The 22,574-nt window shown below is 39.8% G+C and overlaps 1 protein-coding gene and 1 long non-coding RNA gene across 3 annotated transcripts in view; one reads left to right on the top strand and one right to left on the bottom strand.

Annotated features, from left to right (window-relative positions):
- The window catches only part of cradd (CASP2 and RIPK1 domain containing adaptor with death domain), a 107,170-nt gene that overhangs the window by 11,073 nt on the left and 73,523 nt on the right, over window positions 1-22,574 (bottom strand). The window contains exon 4 of one of the 2 annotated variants that reach the window (XM_062980950.1): window positions 1,561-1,610. In XM_062980950.1, coding sequence (XP_062837020.1) covers window positions 1,569-1,610 — 42 coding nt within the window. In that variant the 3' untranslated portion in view covers window positions 1,561-1,568. Of the gene's footprint in view, window positions 1-802; window positions 1,611-22,574 lie in introns of those variants that run through there. The other variant, XM_062980949.1, reaches the window with a different exon arrangement.
- Window positions 1-22,574, top strand: part of LOC134299139 (uncharacterized) — a 30,875-nt gene that overhangs the window by 7,315 nt on the left and 986 nt on the right. The window lies entirely within an intron of this gene.

Here is a 22,574-nt window from a genome sequence, read left to right as displayed (position 1 = left end):
GGCCAGGAGTATACCTGTACAATTAAGTCCCCCATTATCTCCCAGCCAGCATGGACACTTCCTGCATTTCTAAGAGGCCTTGAGTCTATCATAGAAAGAAGGATAAAGATTCTGAAATAAATATCTACTGACTCCACCAAGTCCTTCTTTATGAGTTTAGATCAGTGGTTCTCAATCTGTGGGTCCCCAGATGTTTTGGCCTTCAACTCTCAGAAATCCCAACAGCTGGTAAATTGGCTGGGATTTCTGGGAGTTGTCGGCCAAAATACCTGGGGACCCGCAGGTTGATAACCACTGGTTTAGATCCTCCAAAGAGTCTTTCAAACATCCAAGTTAGGCTGTGTTCCAACATGTGGAACAACAATTACAGCCTCATTTTTATAAGAGAACTTTGTTGCTTGCAAAACCTCTCTTCTTCAAAAAATGTTTTGATATGAGGATAAGACTATTTCCTTCTCATTCCTGCACACTATCATCATTTTATAGGAACAGGGGTGTATTCACAATGTTTATAATGCCTTGCATCTGGTTGGAAAATTGTGTTCCTGGTATTATTTATAGCATTTATTTACTGTGTCATCATGTCATTATGAAGTTCTTCCGTGTGTTTTTTCTATTACTATGGTTAAAGCATACTGCTTATGTAATAGAGCCTCCAGCAAAGCACCACAGGGGTGATGATAAAGGTAGATAAAAGACAGCAAACAGAAGTTAGCCAACCATGAAACCATGGCAAGAAAAGTTATGAACTTGGCAGCTTATATATATGCAAGAAGGTATAAAATGAAGAAAGGAAATTGGATGGGATTATTATTGCTGTCATTTTATTCATTTATATCCCACATTAATAGGATTCAATGTGGCTAACATATTAAAACAAGCTAAAAACAATACAAAATCAGAACAAAAGTATAAATGTAAGATTAAAAGCAATAAAATGTTGTAAATTAGAACATTAAACACTTAAAATGTGTTTTAAGAACTACAAACCAATCCTTTAAAAATCTTCACCACACGGCATGGACAGCCCAACCCTCATCAGTTTGTAAAGGCTTGGTGGAACAGAAATGTTTTTATCTGCCTTTTGGAACAGCTCCAATCCCCAATCCAAACAAATTGTGTGTATTCACCATGCTATCATGATGTTTTCTAAGACTCGCCCAAGGTCTCATAGTTATGTGTTTTTAAAGCTGACCAGGTATTTGAACCCTGATTTTCAGAGTTGTCCATTGTTTAAACCATTCCACCATGCTGGATCTCTCAAAACAAGATATCTGAACCATTTGTGTACATATGCTCTTAGCAGATCATGAGATCACTTTATCCGTTTGAGGAGATGAGATAACCATAATATATCAGTTGTTACTGAAAATTCTACAGAACTATCTATTACATTTATTTCACACAATTCCACTTAAAAACTCAAAGTTTCTCTCTTACTTATTTTCTTTTCAGGAGAAGCCTGTGATGTAAGTAGGGCTGTGTTTTATGGTTCAGTGAGCATTTGAACGAGGAATCTTCCAGTCCTTGTTCTCTCCAGGTCTCCAGAAGATAACTCACCTTAAGTATTAATCCTTCAGCCAGAGCTGATGCTCATCGATAGTCTCTGTCTGAAGAGAAATGAGGAAATACATGGTTGTTTTCAGGTATATCACTGAGATAAAAAAAGAGTGTAGGTTTTGGACCAGTAAACTAATTTGTTGTGTTTAAGCTTTATATGCCTTTCTACTTAATCTACATACAGTAGAGTCTCACTTATCCAAGCTAAACGGGCTGGCAAAAGCTTGGATAAGCGAATATCTTGGATAATAAGGAAGGATTAAGGAAAAGACTATTAAACATCAAATTAGATTATGATTTTACAAATTAAGCACCAAAACATCATGTTATACAACAAATTTGACAGAAAAAGTAGTTCAATACGCAGTAATGTAATGTTGTAATTACTGTATTTACGAATTTAGCACCAAAATATCATGATATATTGAAAACATTGACGACAAAAATGGCTTGGATCATCCAGAGGCTTGGATAAGCGAGGCTTGGATAAGTGAGACTCTACTGTACTTGTAAACCATTCAAATACCAAATGTGATAAGCTCCCAGTGTTCTGTTTCCAAGGCATGTGTTGCTCCCCAATGGGAAAAGGTAGGCCCCACACAATAATATTAAAGGAACAAATACAGCAATAGCAATCTGTGCCCCAACCAAAAAGAATTTATCACATTACTCACAAAGCTGATGGAAAGCCCTCCATCCATTCCAAGTGCAACTACTGTGGCCCCCAAGGGAGAGAAGAGCAACCACTATTTGCTAGACTATTTGCTCTTCCACTGCCATCCATTTTCCTTGTATTTCTGTCTTTTTAAGACAGAAATACAAGGAAACCGTCAGATTAATCATTTGCAACAGGAAAGTGTCATATCAACAATTTGTAAACTGCTCTGGAAATGATTTTGGCTGAAGGCCAAAAGGGTATAAATGCTATTATGTGTGAGTACGTGCATACACAGCAGGATGTCAACAAGGTGTGTGAGGTTATTTGTTATGTGTTATATATATATATGTGTGTGTGTGTAGGAAATTGCACCTGTGGTAAGGCAAGAAAAGGATGGTACACACACCTGTGATATCATTGTGGTCAACAAAATGTCTAGCATTGTTGAGTCAAATTCAATAGACTGTCAGACACATTTAGTCAAATTTATTGACACCACTGTCAAGTGCAAATCAAACTGACCTGTCTGATCAGAGCTACTCATCATATGTAAAAGCAGAGAGGGGAAGAGGAAAAAGCTACATAAAAAGGTATGTTTTCATGGGATTTTGGTCATTGCACAAGGGAGATAGAGAATTCACGACAATAATAGAAATATGGAGGCATAATTTGGATGTTAAGGTGCCAGTCTATGATGAGGTGCCAACAGTTATAATTCTTAATTTTTCTATAGTCTGATGCACATCAATATCCAAATGTCTTGTTGTGTGCCGTCAAGTTCTTTCTGAGTGTGTTCACAGCAAGATTTGTTAAGAGATGGGGTTGCAATTGTCTCCCTCTGAGGCTGAGATAGTAGGATTTGACTAAGGTCACACAGTGTGTTTCTTTGATTAAGTGTATTGTGTTTTATTTTCTGTTAGATTTTTGAGATTGCCGTTTATGTATTATTGTTTTAATTTTGCTTTGGTATTTGTACTGTGCTTTATTTTCTGTAAGCCGCCCCGAGTCCTGTTTGGAGAGGCGGCAGGATTGGGATATAAATAAAGTTATTATTATTATTATTATTATTATTATTATTAATTAAGTGGGGAATTGAATTCTGATCTCCTAAGTTGTAGTTCATACTCAAAGCAATATGTTGATTCTCACTAAGCTATATGTCCACGTCAATTTTGTTTCATGGCACATTGTTGAATTGACTCCAAACATTTGGTCTGGTTTTATTTACAGTAGCATTAATCAAAATAGTTTCTTAGAAATCACCAGGGATATTCCAAATTCCAAATACATGAATCAGAGAGTATAGCTGAAACGCACAGGCAAGCTGAGAATTCACTAATATTTAGACAAGGGCACAAGGATCAGTCTCCAAGAGCGGTATTTCTGAGGGTAATGTCTGGTTCAATCAGTGTGAAGTGAAAAGCAACATGTTGGACTCTGTACACACCAGGCAAATGTAGGAAAGCAGCAACTTGTCTGAACAATAGGTTCTGCTCAGTTGCTTCTAGCCCTTATTGTCTTTCTTTGTATTCCTGTCTTTGTTTCTAATTTGGAAACCACTCCACAGATTCTCTGGTGGCCACAGATCTGCTTGATGTGGGAATAAAGGGACATTATTACTCAGTTATAAAGATTAAGTCTAAGGAAGAAAATAATCAGAGATTTTTATTTGCCACCTTTTAGCCTACCCCATACAGAAAGGAAGGACATGAGCCCCTGGATTTGTGGGGCAGCCATTGGAGTCAAACAGGGCAGGAGGAGATGTGAAAGGGGGAGGCAGGTTTAGTACCAACAAAATGGGGAGTGAAATAGAGTGCTTCTTGCCCCCACACTGTCTACTATCTCTAATAGCTTGAATAATCAGGGTGCCAGGCCCCCTAGGTTGAAAATGCTACTATTGAATGCCAGGTCCGTAAACAGAAAAACAACAGCCATCGAGGACTTGATCCAGGAGGAGCATGCTGACCTGGTTTGTATCACAGAGACCTGGCAGGATGAGACTGGGGGATTAATCTCTCTCTCAACTCTGTCCATGAGGATTCTCTGCAGCAGAAGGTGAATCCTGTGGGACAGGGAAACGGAGTCACAGTAGTCTATCGTGATTCCATCCCCTGACCAGGTTTCCCATCCCACAGTCAACAGTGTTCGAGTGTATCTACCTAAAGGTGGGTAACTGGGACAAAATAGGGATTCTGTTACTGTACTGCCCACCCTGCTGCTCTACCACCAACTCTGGCCCCGCCTCCCGCGCTATTCGCCCTGGCCTCGCCTCCCATGCAGCGTGGGAGGCGGGGCCAGGGCACGCTGGGCGGGGGGGGCGGGCCACCGCCCTGACGGTGCCCTGCCTCGCGCCCAGTGCGCCCTGGCCTTGTGGCAGCTGGCCGGGCAAGCCTTGTGGCCTGGCTGGCCTTACCCAGCCGGCAGCCGGCCGGGCAAGGCCAGCCAGGCCAGGGCGCACTGGGCCTCCCGCCCAGCCTGACGGCGCCCCCCGCCCAGCCTGACGGCGCCCCCCCAGACATGCGCCCGAGGCAGCGGCCTCACGGGCCTCCATGGTGGGGCCGGCCCTGCAGATGATACCACTCTGATGGCTGAAAGTGAGGAAGAGCTGAGGAGCCTTATCACCAAGGTGAAAGAAGAAATTGCAAAAACTGCAGTTAAACATCAAGAAAACCAAGATAATGGTAACCAGACTGATTGACAACTGGCAAATAGAGGGAGAAAACGTGGAGGCAGTGACAGACTTTATATTTCTAGGCGCGAAGATCACTCCAGATGCAGACTGCAGCCAGGAAATCAGAAGACGTCTACTTCTTGGGAGGAGAGCAATGGCCAATCTTGACAAAATAGTGAAGAGCAGAGACATCACACTGGCAATGAAGGTCTGCATAGTCAAAGCATTGATATTCCCCATAGTAACCTATGGATGCGAGAGCTGGACCATAAGGAAGGCTGAGTGAAGGAAGATAGACGCTTTTGAACTCTGGTGCTGGAGGAAAATCCTGAGAGTGCCTTGGACCACAAGAAGATCCAACCAGTCCATCCTCCAGGAAATAATGCCCAACTGCTCACTGGAGGGAAGGATATTAGAGGCAAAGTTGAAGTATTTTGGCCACATCATGAGAAGACAGAAAAGATTGGAGAAGATCATGATGCTGGGAAAAATGGAAGGAAAAAGGAAGAGAGGACGACAAAGGGCGAGATGGATGGACGGTATCCTTGAAGTGACTGGCTCGACCTTGAAGGAACTGGGGGTGGTGACGGCTGACAGGGAGCTCTGGTGTGGACTGGTCCATGAGGTCACGAAGAGTCGAAAACGATTGAACGAGTGAGACGATGATGAGCAGTTGTAATTTAGCTTTATATATAATGAAAATTGTTCTTGTTTATGGCTTTTTTATAGTAGAGATTTTTGCTTTGTTTTTCCTTGCATTGTTTTCTAAGTCTGTATTTTTGTTGTATGTTTGAATAAAAGCTATTTTAAAAAAGAAAAGAAAAGTGTTTGTATTCCTCATTTGGTAGTGAGCATTTTTGGGGGAAATACATACGTGTGCATATGTTCATTTTTTAAAATCTCTGCAGAGGATGTCATTCATTTCCTCCTCCGTAATTACCAATCCCCTTAATCTAACATACTCCTGCTGTATATGGCTAATCTGTGACTGACTGGGAATTGGAGGATTAGTTATGTCCTCACAGCTAGAGAACCATCACATCGGAGTTAATCTCTTTATATTTGACTTCAGGGACATAACCAGATGCTGTTGCAACCCCTCTTGCTCCCTGATAGGCATGGATTTAACATGGGGAAGGTTTCAGTAGGACTACAGTATAAGCGTGATGGTGGTGGTAAATAGTTTACAACGTGGAACTACATGCTACACTGAGCTATGTGGATAGATGTCTTTATTTAAATAGCATACTCTGTAGCTGATGATTAAGATAACTAGAGATGGGAAGGCCTGGAAAAAACTGGAAAAATTTGGTGGTGGTGGAAAAAATGGGGGGGGGACTGTTTCCCCACCCGCAGTTTTTATGGGTTTTTTTCGAGGCCTTCCTATCTTTATGTATAACTTCAGCAGGCACTCTCCCTTGAAACATCACTAGGGCCTCCCTGTGACATCATAAGAAGTTGTTCCTGTATCTCAGGGTTTTGGTAATGAAATCTTAGAGTGTGGTATATTATTATTATTATTATTATTATTATTATTATTATTATTATTATTATTATTATTATTATTATATACCCCGCTTTATCTCCTCAACTCAAAGCGGCTTGACATAAAAGCATAAACATACAATTTAAAATATAGAAACATTAAAACAGAATTAAACACAAACAGCACTAAGAAATTTAGAGTTAAAATCCATTAAAAACATATTCAAAGTTAAAAACCACAACACCCTCTGATTAGATTTTCAACAGCTTCACCTTTAAAAGCCTGCCTGAATAATAAGATTTTAGCCCACTGCTGGAAGGACAGCAGGGAGGGGGCCATTCTAGCTTCCCTGAGATAGTCTTTAAACTGGTAAATCTACCAAAACAAACAGTAAACATATTGCAGTTGGGGAGACTGCCACGCCTTATCTATTTCCCAAACTAAATTGTCTGGTGTACTATTCCCTAATACTTCATGCATTATAAAAAAAAATAAACTCAGGCTAGCTGGAAAGTTTAGACAGTTGCTTGTGTGATAAAATACTGATTGTACTATTAGCCAGGGTGCTAATTGGGTTTTTATTAACGTTTCATGTCTCAAAAAAGAGAACACTAATTCTGGAAAATAAGTAACTGCTAGACTAAACGACAATCCATTTATCAATTTTCCACAAGTCATGGGTTTCCTATAAAGCAGATTATATTGTGATCAAGATGAATGACACAGCTGAAAAGTGTTTACAAAACAGTAAAAAAGAATATGGCTCATTCATCTTTGCTATTATAAATAATGTAACATTTTGAGTCAAGATTCACAGGGAGGAAGAAAAGAGCATCTTCAATGTCATTGTCTTGGGTATATTTCAGGTGAGTTGACAGTAAGAAAATCTGAGCAACAGAAAAACTGAACTTTTACTGAGCTTACTTAAAACAAAGGTGGGCTGGAATTGGGGGAGACACAGGTATAGAAGGTCTAAAGGTAAAGGTAAAGGTTTTCCCCTGACGTTAAGTCCAGTCATGTCTGACTCTGGGGGCTGGTGCTCATCTCCATTTCTATCCACTTATATAAAAGAGTGATGGAATCCTGGCACCGAGCAAAACAACAAAACTAAACACCCCCCCAACCTCGAAATTTCACAACACAATCCCTCATCCACGCCTCGAGGTTGAAACCATAAAATATCATGTCATGAACCTCCACAAGCCTAAAAAACCCCAAAAACCGGAGCTATTCAGTGCAATTCTAATGGGCCACAGCAATGCGTGGCAAGGCACAGCTAGTAATCTATATATATAAAAGGATAATGGTTTCGCTCCACCGGGCAAAACAACAAAACTGAAGGCCCCCCAACCTAGAAAATTGACAACACCCCTCATCCATGTCTCTACGTTCTTACGCTCAACAAAGGATCCCCCCCCCCCAGGGAAACACCCACTCTTTGAAGGTCCAAACCCATTTGGTACTCATCACTCTTTCATCTCAAAACACAAAATAAAGAGCAACACTCTGAAAACAAAGGAATTCCATCCAGGAAACAATCAGGGCCACCTAACACCTCCCAACAAAGGATCCCCCCCCCCCCACCAAGACACAGAACCACCTAAAAAAAGCCACAGCAACGCGTGGCCGGGCACAGCTAGTTCTAGATAAAATCCTTACATTGACTTTTCTAGCTAGACATGCATATTCTTTCTGCACCAGAGCAAAAAGAGTAGAAGGAATCGGTGCTTCTTTCAAGTTCATCTGGAAAGGATTAAGTTCTTGCCTTTCACCACTTATCTACTCACAGAAGATAATAGTTTCTTTTTTAATAAGAGTTAAGGTAGAGTACCCACATGGACTCGCAAGTAAGCCTGCTCAGGTTTTTGGGGTTGCTTTTTTTTACTCAAATGTCTACACTTATACATGAGTATATAAGGTACATTTTTGAGTTTGTATATTTTAGTGATATGAATTTTTACCTATGCCTGTTTTACCTTTTGTAAACTACCTTAAGTATCAGGCTAGAGAAAAGACAAAATATAAATACATCCATAAATGTATAAACTATAGATAGAGGAGGAAATAAGCCAGCATGGTGTGGTAGTCTGAGTTACACTAGGACTCTAGGAGACCTGGATTTGAACCCCTACTCAGTCATGGCAACCACTGGTTAACACTGGACACAGCATAAGACCTCATTAGATGGAGGAATTTAGCGTTCTAGGATGCTTTCACCCTGTCTTGAGGACAGAACCCCATGCCGGACAGACATCACATGATGTTGTGTGACTAATGGCGGAGGACCAGTGTTGTGGGGGATGCTTCCGAGTTGAGAGAGTTTGGGCCTCATCAAAAAGACCAGGTGAAGTGTCCCGTTTCACCCAGAAAAGAGAGGGGCAGCAGGGTGACTCCGTCGCCCGTGTGTAGTTCCCTCTTGGTGAACCTTTCCCCATCACAATGGAAAAGCTTCCCTGGTTTCAACTCGCCATAAAACCTAATAAGGAGGTGACTTAACTGAGTTGTGCACCCTCCAGATACAATTGGATTACAAGTCTCATCATCCCTCACATTTGTCCGAGCTGACTCAATCTGGAATGTTATTTTAAGAATGACAAGAATAACCATCCTGATTTGGTATACTAATTGGAAGTAACATTTGACTTTTGTTTATTTAACTTAATGTTATAGGTGTAGCATTTAGTATTTCACTGTATTCTATTTTAATTTTTCCTCTTCTGTTAGTTGTGCAAACATGTATACTTGTTACTTTCTCTGTTTCTGTACAGATTGTTTCTTGATGTTGTCTAAATTCTGTGAAATGATGATGATGATGATGATGATGATGATGATGATGATGAATAACTATCCTGCTAATGAATGGCTTAACATATTCTAGTTTCTTTCCTATAACAACATTCTAATCTCTGAGCTTTCTTAGTACAATGGGAATTGCCATAAATTGCATAAGCCTGAGTTAGATCTTTACAGAAGTCCATTGTAATAATATGGTTTTTGAAATGGAAATGCAATGGATTAAAAGGAAGCACAGAGGGAATCAATACATCATACTTGATTTTCATTTATACAGGCTACAGGCTGGTCAGTTCAGAGCGTTTTTTCCTAACAGATTTGATCCACTTGCCAAGATGTTGTATGGGATAAGAAAGGCTCAATGGATTATGATGATTTGTTAGAATCCTATGTTCAAAATATGTTTTCCAGTAATGCATTATCTAGTGAAAATAAAATTTTCAGAGCTTTTCATCAGCCTGTTTATTTTCCATATCTCTGAGCATTTTCCTCTGGGGGAAATATAATATGGAAAACATCATGTTTGCTGACATTCCATATGACTTCAATGATTACTTTCCTAGAATAGGTCTTCCTTGAATTTCATAAACATTTTATGTGACTTGAGTCGAAGCTACCAGATGAATAACTTTTTTGTTGTAGCTTTTGTTTTTAGGGAGCCAAGTTCTCTTCTGTTTATTCTTGCTCAAGCAGCAGCACTTTACGGAGCTACAAATCCACATTGCAGATTATAGCGATCACCTTTCTAAATAGGCTTCCCCTGAACTACAGCAAAAAAACTAGGACTCATAGGTATACTAAAGGAACCTAACTAGTTGCAAAGCTGGCTGCCCTGGCATATTGTTGAGATCCTTTGGCACTGTTTCAGTTATTAGCTTTGTGTTTGTGTCTTCAAGTCCCTGTCAAATTATGGCAATCCCGTGCATTTCTTAGGGTTTTCTTAGGTAAAGAATACTTATGTACCTCTAAGTATTCTTTGCCTAAGAAAACCTTAAGAAATGCACGGGAATGCAACCCCAATGGAAAACCTCTCTTCCCCATGTTCAGGTTTTGAGAATTTATTTCATTGGTAGAGGGTCTGCTTACTTGTTTTGAGGTTTTAGGGATGTGGAATATTTATGTGGGCATTTTAGATGCTGCTGTTGTGCCCCTGCAGTCTACAAACTGCCCACCGAAAGGGAATACAGGAGATTATTAGAGTAAACAATTCCACTAAATGAAATCAAAATGATTGTAATGCATGTCTAATAGTGTGATATCAGAAGCAAACATAAAAACACACGTAAATATAAACAACAAGAAATGTTATCTTTATAGAGGATTCTTACATTTTTGTGTGTGGATGAGCTCCCTCTGTCAGCTCCAGCTCTCCATGCAGGGACATGAGAGAAGCTTCCCACAAGGATGGTAAAACATCAAAACATCCGGGCGTCCCCTGGGCAACGTCCTTGCAGACGGCCAATTCTCTCACTCCAGAAGCAACTTGCAGTTTCTCAAGTCACTCCTGACACAAATACACACACACACACACATATACTTTGCATTGTTTTTATAATATATTACACTTTGCTCTATTTTGGCTTTAGTTTAGCATGATTTTTATTAATAAACAGTAATCCAATCCTTTAGAGTTTGAATCTCTTAACGTTTGCCCTCTGTCCATGACAAACCCTTCCACAATGAATAATAATTTAAGAAAAGCATTATGAATTAAACTAACAAACTTGGAAGTGATAATGCATGCTATTTCCTTTCGAGTACTCAATGTCAAGAGCAATTGTGATCTTTCTATAAATGAGGTCGCACACATTCTCCCTCCCTCTTTCCCAACAAAGCTATTCAGCCCAGTAAAGCTGACAGCAGCTGCTGAAAAGCAGCCAACTCCTCCGCATCTAACTATATCTCTCAATCCACTCCAGGATTTCTGTACATCGGTGTTGGCCTGAAGCCACTTTTCTTGAGAGTATTTCCAAGAAAGCAGTCGACAAGCTTGGCACAGCTATTCCTGGAAATGTTCAATAGGTCATCTTCTGGAAAAGAGTGTTGACTGAACAGATCTTGTTCCTCGTTCCACACAATACTCTCACAACCTTTAGCGAGCTGATTTCTCCAGGTTTTGTCTCATAACAATCTCAAACAGGCAATTTGCAGCATTTGACCAATCAGCATTCCTTAGGTCCAGTTTCTGCCCTGGCAGTGAACCCCTGCCAAGGCAGGAATGTGAATCATGTGGGTTTCCAGGTATAGTAGGATGGCAAGTCCCAGCAGTCCTGGAGACCATAGATGACAGTGAGGAGTGTTGGGAATTGCAGTCCATCAACATCTGAAAAACTCTAACTGTCCCAATTTGGAAAAGCCCGTCCCAATGAATCCTCTGACTTTTTCACCTGCTTTGAAAATGTCCCAGTTTCTCTCTTCTCCTGCTTTTCCCCTTTGCTCTCAGTTTACTTTAATTTCTACAAATTGACATCATATTGTAAAAGAAGTTTGCATCCCATTAACTGAGTAGGAAGAGGAGATGACATCTTGCATTTCCCAATAGATATAGGAAAAAAGCCAACTGATGCAGCCTTTCCTAATTTGTGTGCTTTTTTTTTAGTAACTTTTGCCATCTTGACCACACTACTGACTGCATGTTTTCCAGTTTTCATCTTTGAATGCTGATGGGCACAGAGCTGCATGGATTCCACCCTTGTACTAAGTGAAGACTAAGGCATTTCTGAATTGTAAAGATTGCAAACATGTCTTTACCTGGTACTTTAAGGTCACTTTGGAAAGGCACATAAATCACCAACCTGATTAAACAATAAACGTATACCATGCTGTAAAAGTTATATAACACAGTCTCTCTCAATCTAGTGTGCGCTTGATAAATTGGACTACAATCCCTATCACCCATGCTGCCTGGGATTGAATTTAGACAGGTTTGGTATACTTGTCCATCTCTAAACTTTGAATTTTACAAAACATAACATTTTAATGAGTGATAGAAAGCCATAGACCTGCATATTTATATACATCCACCATCTTGCCATTGGGCTATGGTAGGGAGTGTGATTGGAAGATTATGGTTGGTCTAAGGCCAGCTAAAAAGTATATTGCAGGAGAGAGATTCAAACCAAGAATGTCATAATTCTAAGGTCAGTCTACTAAACCTTGGACCAGCAGGTAACTTAACAGATATACACAGACAAACACATTGACAACCAATGTAAACAATTGTAAATGTAAGATCTGGTTCATAGTTAAAAGAAAAGCTTAGGCCTAGGCTCTCTAGGTTTTGTCAAGTATACTTCTGAATGGTAGTATCCAACATAGGTAAAGGTTTCCCCTGACGTTAAGTCCAGTCATGTCTGACTCTGGGGGTTGGTGCTCATCTCCATTTCTAAGCCGAAGACCGGCGTTGTCCGTAGACACCTCCAAGGTCATGTGGCCGGCATGACTGCATGGAGCGCCGTTACCATCCCGCCGGAGCGGTACCTATTGATCTACTTACATTGGCATGTTTTCGAACTGCTAGGTTGGCAGAAGCTGGAGCTAACAGCGGCCGCTCACTCTGCTCCCGGGGTTTGAACCTGCGACCTTTCGGTTTCCTGCTCAGTGCTTTAACGCACTTCGCCACCGGGTATCCAACATACCAATGATAAAAAATGTTAGGACTTGGTTCTATTAAAATTTGGAAGATACATGAGTTTACCCCAGTTTAAGCTTTAACATTTCAAACCTGTATGTATACCTCTGAATGTGAACATCTTCATAAAGTGAAGACAGAGGTTGCAGCTTGGGAGTTCTCCTAGACTCCACGCTGAGCCTGGAACCCCAGGTTTTGGCAGTGGCCAGGGGAGCTTTTGCACAATTATAACTTGTGAACCAGTTGCGCCTGTACCTTGGGAAGTCAGACTTGGCCATGGTGGCCCATGCTCTTATTACTTCTCATATAGACTACTGCAACATGCTCTATGTGGGGTTGCCTTTGAAGATGGCCTGGAAGCTTCAATTAGTTCAACGGGTGGCAGCCAGATTTCTAACTGGGGCAGCATACAGGGAGCATACTATTTCTCTGTTGCGTCAGCTCCACTGGCTGCCAGTCTGCTCCTAAGCCCAATTCAAAGTGCTGGTCTTGGCCTATAAAGCCCTATATGGTTCTGGTCCAACTTACCTGGCCAAACACATCTCCCTCTATGAGCCTATAAGAGCTTTAAGATCGATTGGGGTTACCCTGCTCTCTGCCCCAATCTCTTTGGAAGCGTGACTGGTTGTGATGAGAGACAGGGCCTTCTCAGTGGTGGTCCCTCGACTGTAGAACTCTGTCCCTGGTGACATCAGGCAGGCCCTATCCCTCCTGGCTTTTAGAAAAAAACTTAAAATCTGGCTCTTCTCATAGGTGTTTGGTGAATAGGAAACTAAGGAATGAGACTTTAACAGTTTGAATAACGGACTATGGATTTTGGAAAACGATTTGGTTATGAGATCATGACTCAGCATTATATTTGGTTTTAATCTGCTAAATGATTTATATGTGTTTTAATTGCTTATATATTTAGATTGTTGATTTTGTTGAGATGCATTTTAATGTTTGTAAGCTGCTTTGGGTCCCCTTTGGGGTGGAGAAAAGTGGGATAGAAATGATGTAAATAAATAAATAAATAAATTCAGCAAACAGATGATTAGTACAGCATATGAAGAAGGCAGGGAGGTGGAACAGAAATCTTTGGAAAAGGTTATTTCTCTAGGAATTTTTAGGTTCTCCAATGCAATTTAATAGTACACTGGGATTATAAGTCACCAAATGATTGGTTTTCAGTCATATCCAAGATTTCAGGTAACTGCAATCTGGCTGGGAACATCCCTCCTGTGGATACAGTGAGTCTTTAAAAAGGTAAAGGTTTCCCCTGATGTTAAGACCAGTCATGTCTGACTCTGGGGGTTGGTGCTGGTCTCCATTTCGAAGCCGAAGAGCCGGTGTTGTCTGTAGACACCTCCAAGGTCATGTGGCCGGCATGACTGCATGGAGTGCCATTACTTTCCCGCCGGAGCAGTACATATTGATCTACTCACATTTGCATGTTTTCAAACTGCTAGGTTGGCAGGAGCTGGGGTTAACAGCAGGCGCTCATTCTGCTCCCGGGATTTGAACCTGGGACCTTTTGGTCCGCAAGTTCAGCAGCTCAGTGCTTTAACACACTTCGCCACCAGGGCTCCCACAGTGAGCCTTACTATATATATACAGTATATATATAAAGCACATGTAAAACAGAAGTGGGGAATATGTACTCCATCAGCTGTTGAACTGCAGTTCTCATCAGCCCTACAGGAACAGCCAGTGGCGAGGTATGTTGAGAATGGATGTCTGATTTTCTCTAATGAAGCACTGAATGCCCAGATGGCATCTGTCAAAGTTGAGAATAACTTTTCCCATATTGCTGTAGATGCGCCAAAGAAATGTCTATGCATGGAAATACTTTATGTACATGGGGACAAAATAAAAAAAAATTGGTGAGGGGGAGAACTCTTATCTGGGGGAGAGTGTCTGCATTTACCTTTCCCATCAATACATCCCTGTTACAGAGTTGATTCCTTAATAAACGATTTTGGTGATCCTGACATCTGCAGGAAATCTAACTCTGCTAGGAAGGAAGAATGCAATAAATCCTTGCTTGGTATCCAATAAACTGTTGACAACTTGATCTCTCGGAAGGTGGAGGAAGGAACAAGGAGATTTTGCTACCTTGGAGTTAATCTTTACTAATGGAAAAGGAATGGTTGATGAATGAAAATAGCAGGAATTTAAGGGAAACCACCTTCTCATTTTTCTGTGAGGGAGGGGAAAGAAAATTGAACATAGCTGGAGGTGTACTCTCTGCTAATCTGTAGAAAAGTTATTTTCTAAAGAAAAGTGGCCAGTTTAAGATGAAAAGGGAATGGGAAATGTTTGAAGAAATAATTAATAGGTTTCTTATCCTTTCTTTTCTAAATGTAATGCCTTTTAATCCAGTTAAATTTAATAGAGTTTATAGTATCCGGTAAATTTTAAATTGTTTGTTTGTATTTGATATGGTCTGTTGACTTACTATATATGTGTGTGTGTGTGTGTGTGTGTGTGTGTGTATAAAAAGTCTTATCTTATTTAAATTGGTAACAGAGCCATTGGGTAACACCCTGTGACTAGAAAGTCCTAAGAGAAAAACAGTTTAAGAAGGATGGCAAATTCTGAAAAATGAAATAATTGAAGATACATTCACATGAACCTGCAGAGAATGTTAAGACCAAGAATTAGGAGTGGCTTGTGTTAAAATTAACATACATACACCTCAAAAAAGGGCCAAAAAAAAAAAGCAAGTAAGGGAACAGGTTTCCATTGCTGGGTGAATGGAGACTGAATGACTCGGCTCTGCTTTGGTCTCCTCCCATAACAGAACCGTGTTTAACTTGGGGGAAACATAGAAAATGATATATGAAAGGGCCTGCAGTTCTAGTTAGGTACGGAGACCATAAGAAAATGTTTCACTAATTTAAATGATCTCAGCCTCCAAGAGCTGATAAATTGCATTCCAGGATGCTGATGGAGTTTACAAACATTATTTCAGAGATGCTGACTCTAATTTTTGAGAAATCTAGGGAAAAGGGGGAGATGCCAAGAAACAAGAAATTTGAGCTATCAGCCAGTCTTTCAGGACTGTCTCAAAAGCCTACTGTGAAAATAATTTTCCGCTTAGATTGCATGATGCTCCTCTAGAAAATTTCTCTACTGGCTCCCTCTAACCCAGTGGTTCTCAACCTGGGGTCCCCAGATTTTTGACCTACAACTCCCAGAAATCCCAGCCAGTTTACCAGCTGTTAGGATTTCTGGGAATTGAAGGCCAAAAATATCTGGGGACCCCAGGTTGAGAACCACTGGCTTTTCATCCAACATAAAACTTTGCCTACTTTCAACAGCTTCCCTAGTTTTATCCAACACTGTTGTGATTTAGGCCCCTTCTACACTGCCATATAATCCAGTGTTGCTATTTCATTATCTAAATCCAAATTATCTTCCTCCTCCTTAATTCACATTACCAAATGAGAGAAAGTATACTTGTATTGCTGATATCACAGCTTATCCTTTCCTGTCTTTATTGTTTTTTAACTAGAAACATTCTGACTTCAAGGTCCTTGTCATGTCTCCTCCCCCAACCTTGATTTGAACTTTTATGAAAATGGTGGGTTATTGTTATTGTGGACTGGTTGCGTAATAAATAAGACCGGTCACACATTTCTGGCAGGACTTAATGCTGTTGACTGCCTGGATATACGCAACACAACAGACTTTGATTATGATTTGTGAACAAACATGCTTTTCAGTCATCCATAATGCATCTGAACATGTAATGATGACCATTAGAAATATATATAGTGCAGAGGTACTCCTGAGTAATCAAGCAGTGTGCCAATTCAAATTGCTAGAAAAATTCATTGCTTTCTTGCCAGCACTTGCTACATTTGGGTTAATAAATCCTTAAATGTTTTCATTCTTCCTGCAATTCTATTTCTTCTATTTTAGCACTGGTTGGTATTTACCTGCCAATGCTCTTGTGTCATATAGTGCAGCAACTGGGACCTTTAATTGGCTTAGAAATAGCCTTATTTAGGCTTTTATCAGTGTCTCCCCTTAGTTTATGCAGCTGGTGGCTGAGATTCCGATGTTCATTCCACCCAGTGCCCAAAGAAACAAACACTGACGCACGCACTGCCCCAAAATATTCACACCATGCCTTGATGTTCTAAGAATATAAACAAGATGGAACAAATGCCTGATACTGCAGGCACAGTTGCTTCCTTATTATGTGCAATGACATTTTCTGAGTAAGTTATCACAACAGTCTTGAGGAAATTAAAAATGCATGTTAAATTAGGTAGGTAGCACTCCAGTTAAGTTCTTTCAGTGTGCTAGACTGGGCCTCCTATTGCTCAATGCCAGAAGGTCGCCAATTTGATATCCCAGAATGCTCCTGATGCATACTGTCCTTGGGACATTCTTGTCAATTTAAATGGCCAAACCAACTGGAGTTGTGCATTGTTGAGGGGCTGAAAGACAAGAAGAACAAGGTGATGCCCTTTCATTAGTCAAAGTGTAGAACCACTTTGAGTCTAAAGAGCCCAGGATCAGCCATGGTCTATATTTGGATGGGAGACTGCCAATGTATACCAAGTGTTGTAAACCGTATTTTTGAGGAAGGAAGTGAAAAACCTACTCTGAGTGTTCCTTGCCTAAGAAAACCTTATGAAATTCATAGGACATTCTTAAGTCAACAGCTGATTTGAAGGTACACACATATTAACCAGAGGAAAGGAGATGGGTAACATTCCTTCATATATTGCTTGCTAGAGGATTCTGTGCCCTCACTGATATCAAAATAAACATTGTGGATAGCTTCTTTACAAAAAATAGAGACATCATTTTGTCTGTTTCCTCGGGTAGCAAAATATCTCGGATGAGACCTGGAGAGAACACTCTTTTGGGGCTAGACATAGCCGAAAAAATAACACAATGTAACACAATTTGAAAAAATCTGTTCCTGGTTTGAAAGTGTTATTTCCTGTTTAATCATGCAGTACTTACTTTGAAAGTAGTTGCTATACTCCAGAAACTTTATTTTTGTGGCTGCCACAAATTACGTTGAATTGAGACTCTATATTTATTGAAAAACTATAGCAAAATGTGCCACAGGATGTTCTTCAAAAACCAAGTTTTTGCAATCTAATAAACGTTTTCCATGTTTATATGATAGAACCAATTAGGAAATGTCATTTATAACTCAGGAACAAAAATCTTGTTACGTAGTGTAATTTACCCTAATACCAGGTGAATTCAAGGAAGGTTTATCACTGTTATGAATGTATAGCTCCCCACACTAAGCAGATGCTGTTTTTGGCAGCAGCCAAATTGTGGAAAGAACATTTAAATTGGCCCTGTTGTGACAAATTAAGGTGGAAAGCTATTAACAATTGTACAGAAAAGAGAATTTTGAAGTAAAGTGTTTCTTAGGGAGCTGCAGGCACTTGGCAGACAAATCATCCAGGAGTGTTTTGGCTTCATGTCAGCTTAAATAACGGTGTTATAAATAGCCAAAAGGTTTGAACTAACACTTAAATGAAGTGAACAGTAGCACACATTACAGATTATAAGCACATCAGCAAATGTTGTTACAGGTAAGCGTGCCATGGTTTTATGCAAACTAGAGACTGATGTTATAAATAGCAGTTTTCCAGAAGCTGTTTTGGAGTTCTCATTAACAGTGAATATGTCAATTTTTTTCTTTGACTTAATGACATTTTTGCTAACACTTGAAGAAATTGCTGCAATTCACCCTCTCAAAAAGTGGTGTCAGAATTAAAGCATTGGGGAACTTCAACTAAATTCCAGAAATTACACTTCCAGTTTACATACTGCCAGCTCTCCTTGAACTGTTGATCCTTTCATAGAAAACTTTATTATCAAAGAGGAAGCATATGAACACAGTGTATAAACCTAGTTCTTGGAAATTATACAGGGAAGATACTTTGTTCTGAGATTCTATTTAAAATGACTGAATATTTGCTTGGAAGAGGAAGGGCTTTGTTTTCCTGGTGCTATGGCAGGTTCCCAGAGAACTTCATTTTGCTAAGTGAGAAATTAGCCCTGGTGTGTCATTTACTCAGGTTCTAGTCTGCCACACAGGCAGCGATAGGAAAGTTGATGAAAGACTTACACCGTTACATTTCCATTAAAAAGATTTAAAAACCCTTCCATTATTTCCATTTATACTGAAAATAAGATGCTTCATTACACTTACATTAATATTAACCTTGAGTTTAAGCTTACATTACTACAAGAGCACATGGTTGAAATGAGGATAATAGGGTGACCTAGGCAACTACAGTCAGTCAGCGAGACATTAATACCAGGAAATGTTTTATAGCAGATCATTAAACCATCAGGCTATGAGGATTTACTAGGAACCAGCCTGGGTTTCCCAAAAATGATGTCATGCCATACTAATATTGTTTCTTTCTTTTTTAATAGTGTTGGTAGTTGGCAGGTCAGATAAATCTCTAGATATAGTGTATCTTGATTTTAGTAAGGCTTTCAACAAGGTTACCCCATTATATTCTTGCATAAAATATATTAAAATGTTGATCAGAACATGTTACTATTAAGCAGATTTTTTGAGACTCTATGATTTTTATCAGTCTCTGTTGAAAATTACATCCTGTCTCAGATCCATGAGCTTTGCCTTAAATGTTTTCACAGTATAGGGCTGGGCAGAAGGAGAAGGTGACAAATCTCAGTTTCTCCATAATATAACAATGTGGTCACTTTAAACCAATCACAGCTTCTCAGTCTATTTCAAAGGGTTGGTATAAGGAAAACCATTGTGGTGGTGGTTGTGGTAGTGGGGGGGGGGGGATAAATATTGAATGAAATGAGTTCCAAAAGACAGAGTTCGAAAAAGCACGTCTGTCATAAAGAACTCCATATATTACAATTGCCTTATTGAAGTTCTCCTTAGGATGCGGTCCTGTATATTTTCACATAGGGGTCTCTAAGTAACTGAACTCAATGGAATATATCTCGGGATAGATCTATGCATGATTGAATTATAGTGTACATGGGGCATTCTCTGTAGGTACAAACACTCTAGAAAAGTATGCAGACAGGTAATATCTCCCAATGTTGGACCAATCTGCAAACAAATATTGAAGGGAGATGGGGGAAATTCCAAATCTGAAATTATTCTGTACAATATTGATCCTATTTTGGGGAAATCAGAGATAGAGGAGGAATCTAAAATACACTGTGGTGGGGTCAGGCCTCATCTGGATTACTGCATTCAGTTCTGGGCACAGAAGGACATGGGTTCAGAGAAGGGCAAAAAGGATGATAAGAGATATGAATAATAAAACATGAACGGTGGAAATAGCTGGCTACCTTCAACTTGGTGAAGAGAAGACCAAGAGGTGATATAATTGCACTCTTTAAATACCTCTAGGACTATCACAGAAAAGAGCAGGTTTGTTTTCTCTGTCTGTGTTGTAGTTCAGCCTGTGGTAGTGTTTGATGTCAATGGGGATGCTGGGGTTTCTGGGCCTGTGTCTGATGACAATGAGAATGATAGTTTTCCTAACAGAGCTGGCTCCGAAAGGCCTGAGGTTTCTCTTGAACAGAGTGTGGAGAGGCCAAATTCCTGAGAGAGGCCTTCAGCAGTTGTTCTCTGAGAATCGGTCTTCTGAGAAAAATTTGTCGGGTGCAGAATTTAATGAGCTTGAAGATAGAAGATAAGACTTTTCTAAACAAAGGGAGAGTTCACAGGTCTGTCGAAGGTCAGCCCACCTCCAGGGGGAAAAGGGAAAATAAATATTTATCTGGTGGGAAAGTGAAACGGAATGTGTTCTTTTCATTGCATGAGACAGGAAAGGCCTTATAAGAGACAAGGGATGGCTTTTTACCTCAGTTTGGTTAATGTTGGATTTTCATGCCAGTCTTGCTTCCAAGTGGATTTCTAGTTTCATGGTTCCTGTTTTGCCAAGTTCCTGTCCTGAGTTTTTGGGATCTTAAGCTGCCTTGTTCTTATGGATTTTGCAACCTTGTTCCTTGTGTTTTGTCTTTGTACCTGGAAATTCATGGACTAATTCTTGCCTACTGATGATACCCTTTTGGACTATACTGTTTGCATCATTTTTATTGCTTTGCTCTCATATATTCTTCAATAAACTGCTTGCTGATTATACTCAACTGGTGTGGTGTCTAAGGTCAGAGGAATTCCTGCTCTGGGATACAACAATCCCCAAAGGATAGGACCAGGGCTAATGGTTTGAAGTTACAGATGATCAGATTTCAAATGAATATTAGAAGGAACTTCTTGACAGTAAGAGTGGTTTGGCAATGTAACCAATTGTAAAAATAGAGACTGGACAGCTACCAGCTGGGCAAGCTTTAGTAGCAGTCATTCATTGAGCAATAGATTGGACTCAGTGGCCACTTTCCAACTTAATGGTTTGAGGAGGGAACCTATGTAAGAGAGATTAAGAGTAGGTTGCTGTGTATTCTTTTTGCTTACAAAAAGAAACAACTGGGGTCACAGAAACGAATTCAAATGGCTGCTGCAGTATCTTTTCCCTTGTGTTGATGTGATTGGGAAGGGCAAGATTTCATTTCTGCTTCTCCTATCCTCTGCTTGGGGCAGAAGGCAATTTTGTATGTAGTACTTAACTGTTGCCTGCAAAGCCATCTTTGACATGGGATGTTGTGTAGTTTCTGACTGTATGGCTTGTTTTAAGCATTTTTGCCTGACGTTTCACCTGCATCTGTGGGTGGTATCTTGAAGATGCCAGCCACAGATGCAGGCAAAATGTCAGGAGAAAATGCTGCTAGAACATAATCGTACAGTTTAGAAACCACACAACACCTCAGTGACTCTGATCATAAAAGCCCTCAACAATATATCTTTGAAATCTTTACAGTTAGGTTTTTGAGGAAGAACAATCTAATCCAGGAAAAGCAGGAAAAAAGCTGAAAAACCAAGAATGCAAATGACTGGGCATGGTTTCCCTAGCGGCTTTTGACTATTGAAGGCTATATTACAGCTGCTCAGTGGTGGCTTTCCAGTCTGGTTATGTAAAATGTAGACTTACAAAATATATTCAGGGTGGTTGTGAGCAGAGAGAAAAGGACAGATCTATACCCACTATTTCCATAATTCTTAGCCACTAGAGCTATTGTGCTATAAAAAGAAAAATAAGTATGTTAGACCAAGGAAAAATAAAAATGTAAAATACAACCCTAATCAAATATTTAGGTTGTCCTCATATAACTATTGAAAGTTCAACATAGACACTCTTTATGTAGAAGGAAAATGAATGCTATATTCATGTTTAATAATAGGTCATGCTGAGAAACAGTAGCTCATCAAAGCTATTTCTTGTGATTCAAAGTGGCCAGAAAGAGATGATATATTGTAATCATTATGCTACATCAACTCATGGGTTTAAAAAGTTTCTTAATTATTGGCACCACATAAACACAACCCATACCAAACTGTGCGGCTTCTAATTTGGCTTGGATTTTGTTGAAAGCTCCAATACACAACATACTATATACATATATATATATACACACACACACTTTTAGGGCAAAAAATAAGATTTGACTGAGGTGTAGAGGCATTATGAATGTTGCAATCAACAAAGCTTTATAAAGCATTAAAAATAAAATACTCCACTCTGTGTTTCTAAGAATTGAAACAAATCATGCTGTCTGGAATTCAGGCTGCCAGAGTCAATAGTAGAGTTGCAATTCTTTTTTAACAGAAGATATTATTTGCAAACAATGTTCATATAAATATTTTGGGAAAGTATTTTATCTCTATGGAAAATGTCTAGACATTACC

The sequence above is a fragment of the Anolis carolinensis genome, chromosome 5, assembly GCF_035594765.1.
Source record: "Anolis carolinensis isolate JA03-04 chromosome 5, rAnoCar3.1.pri, whole genome shotgun sequence".
Lineage (NCBI taxonomy): Eukaryota > Metazoa > Chordata > Lepidosauria > Squamata > Dactyloidae > Anolis > Anolis carolinensis.
The sequence above is the reverse complement of the archived record's forward strand: the minus strand, read 5'-3'. Positions and strand labels throughout refer to the sequence as shown.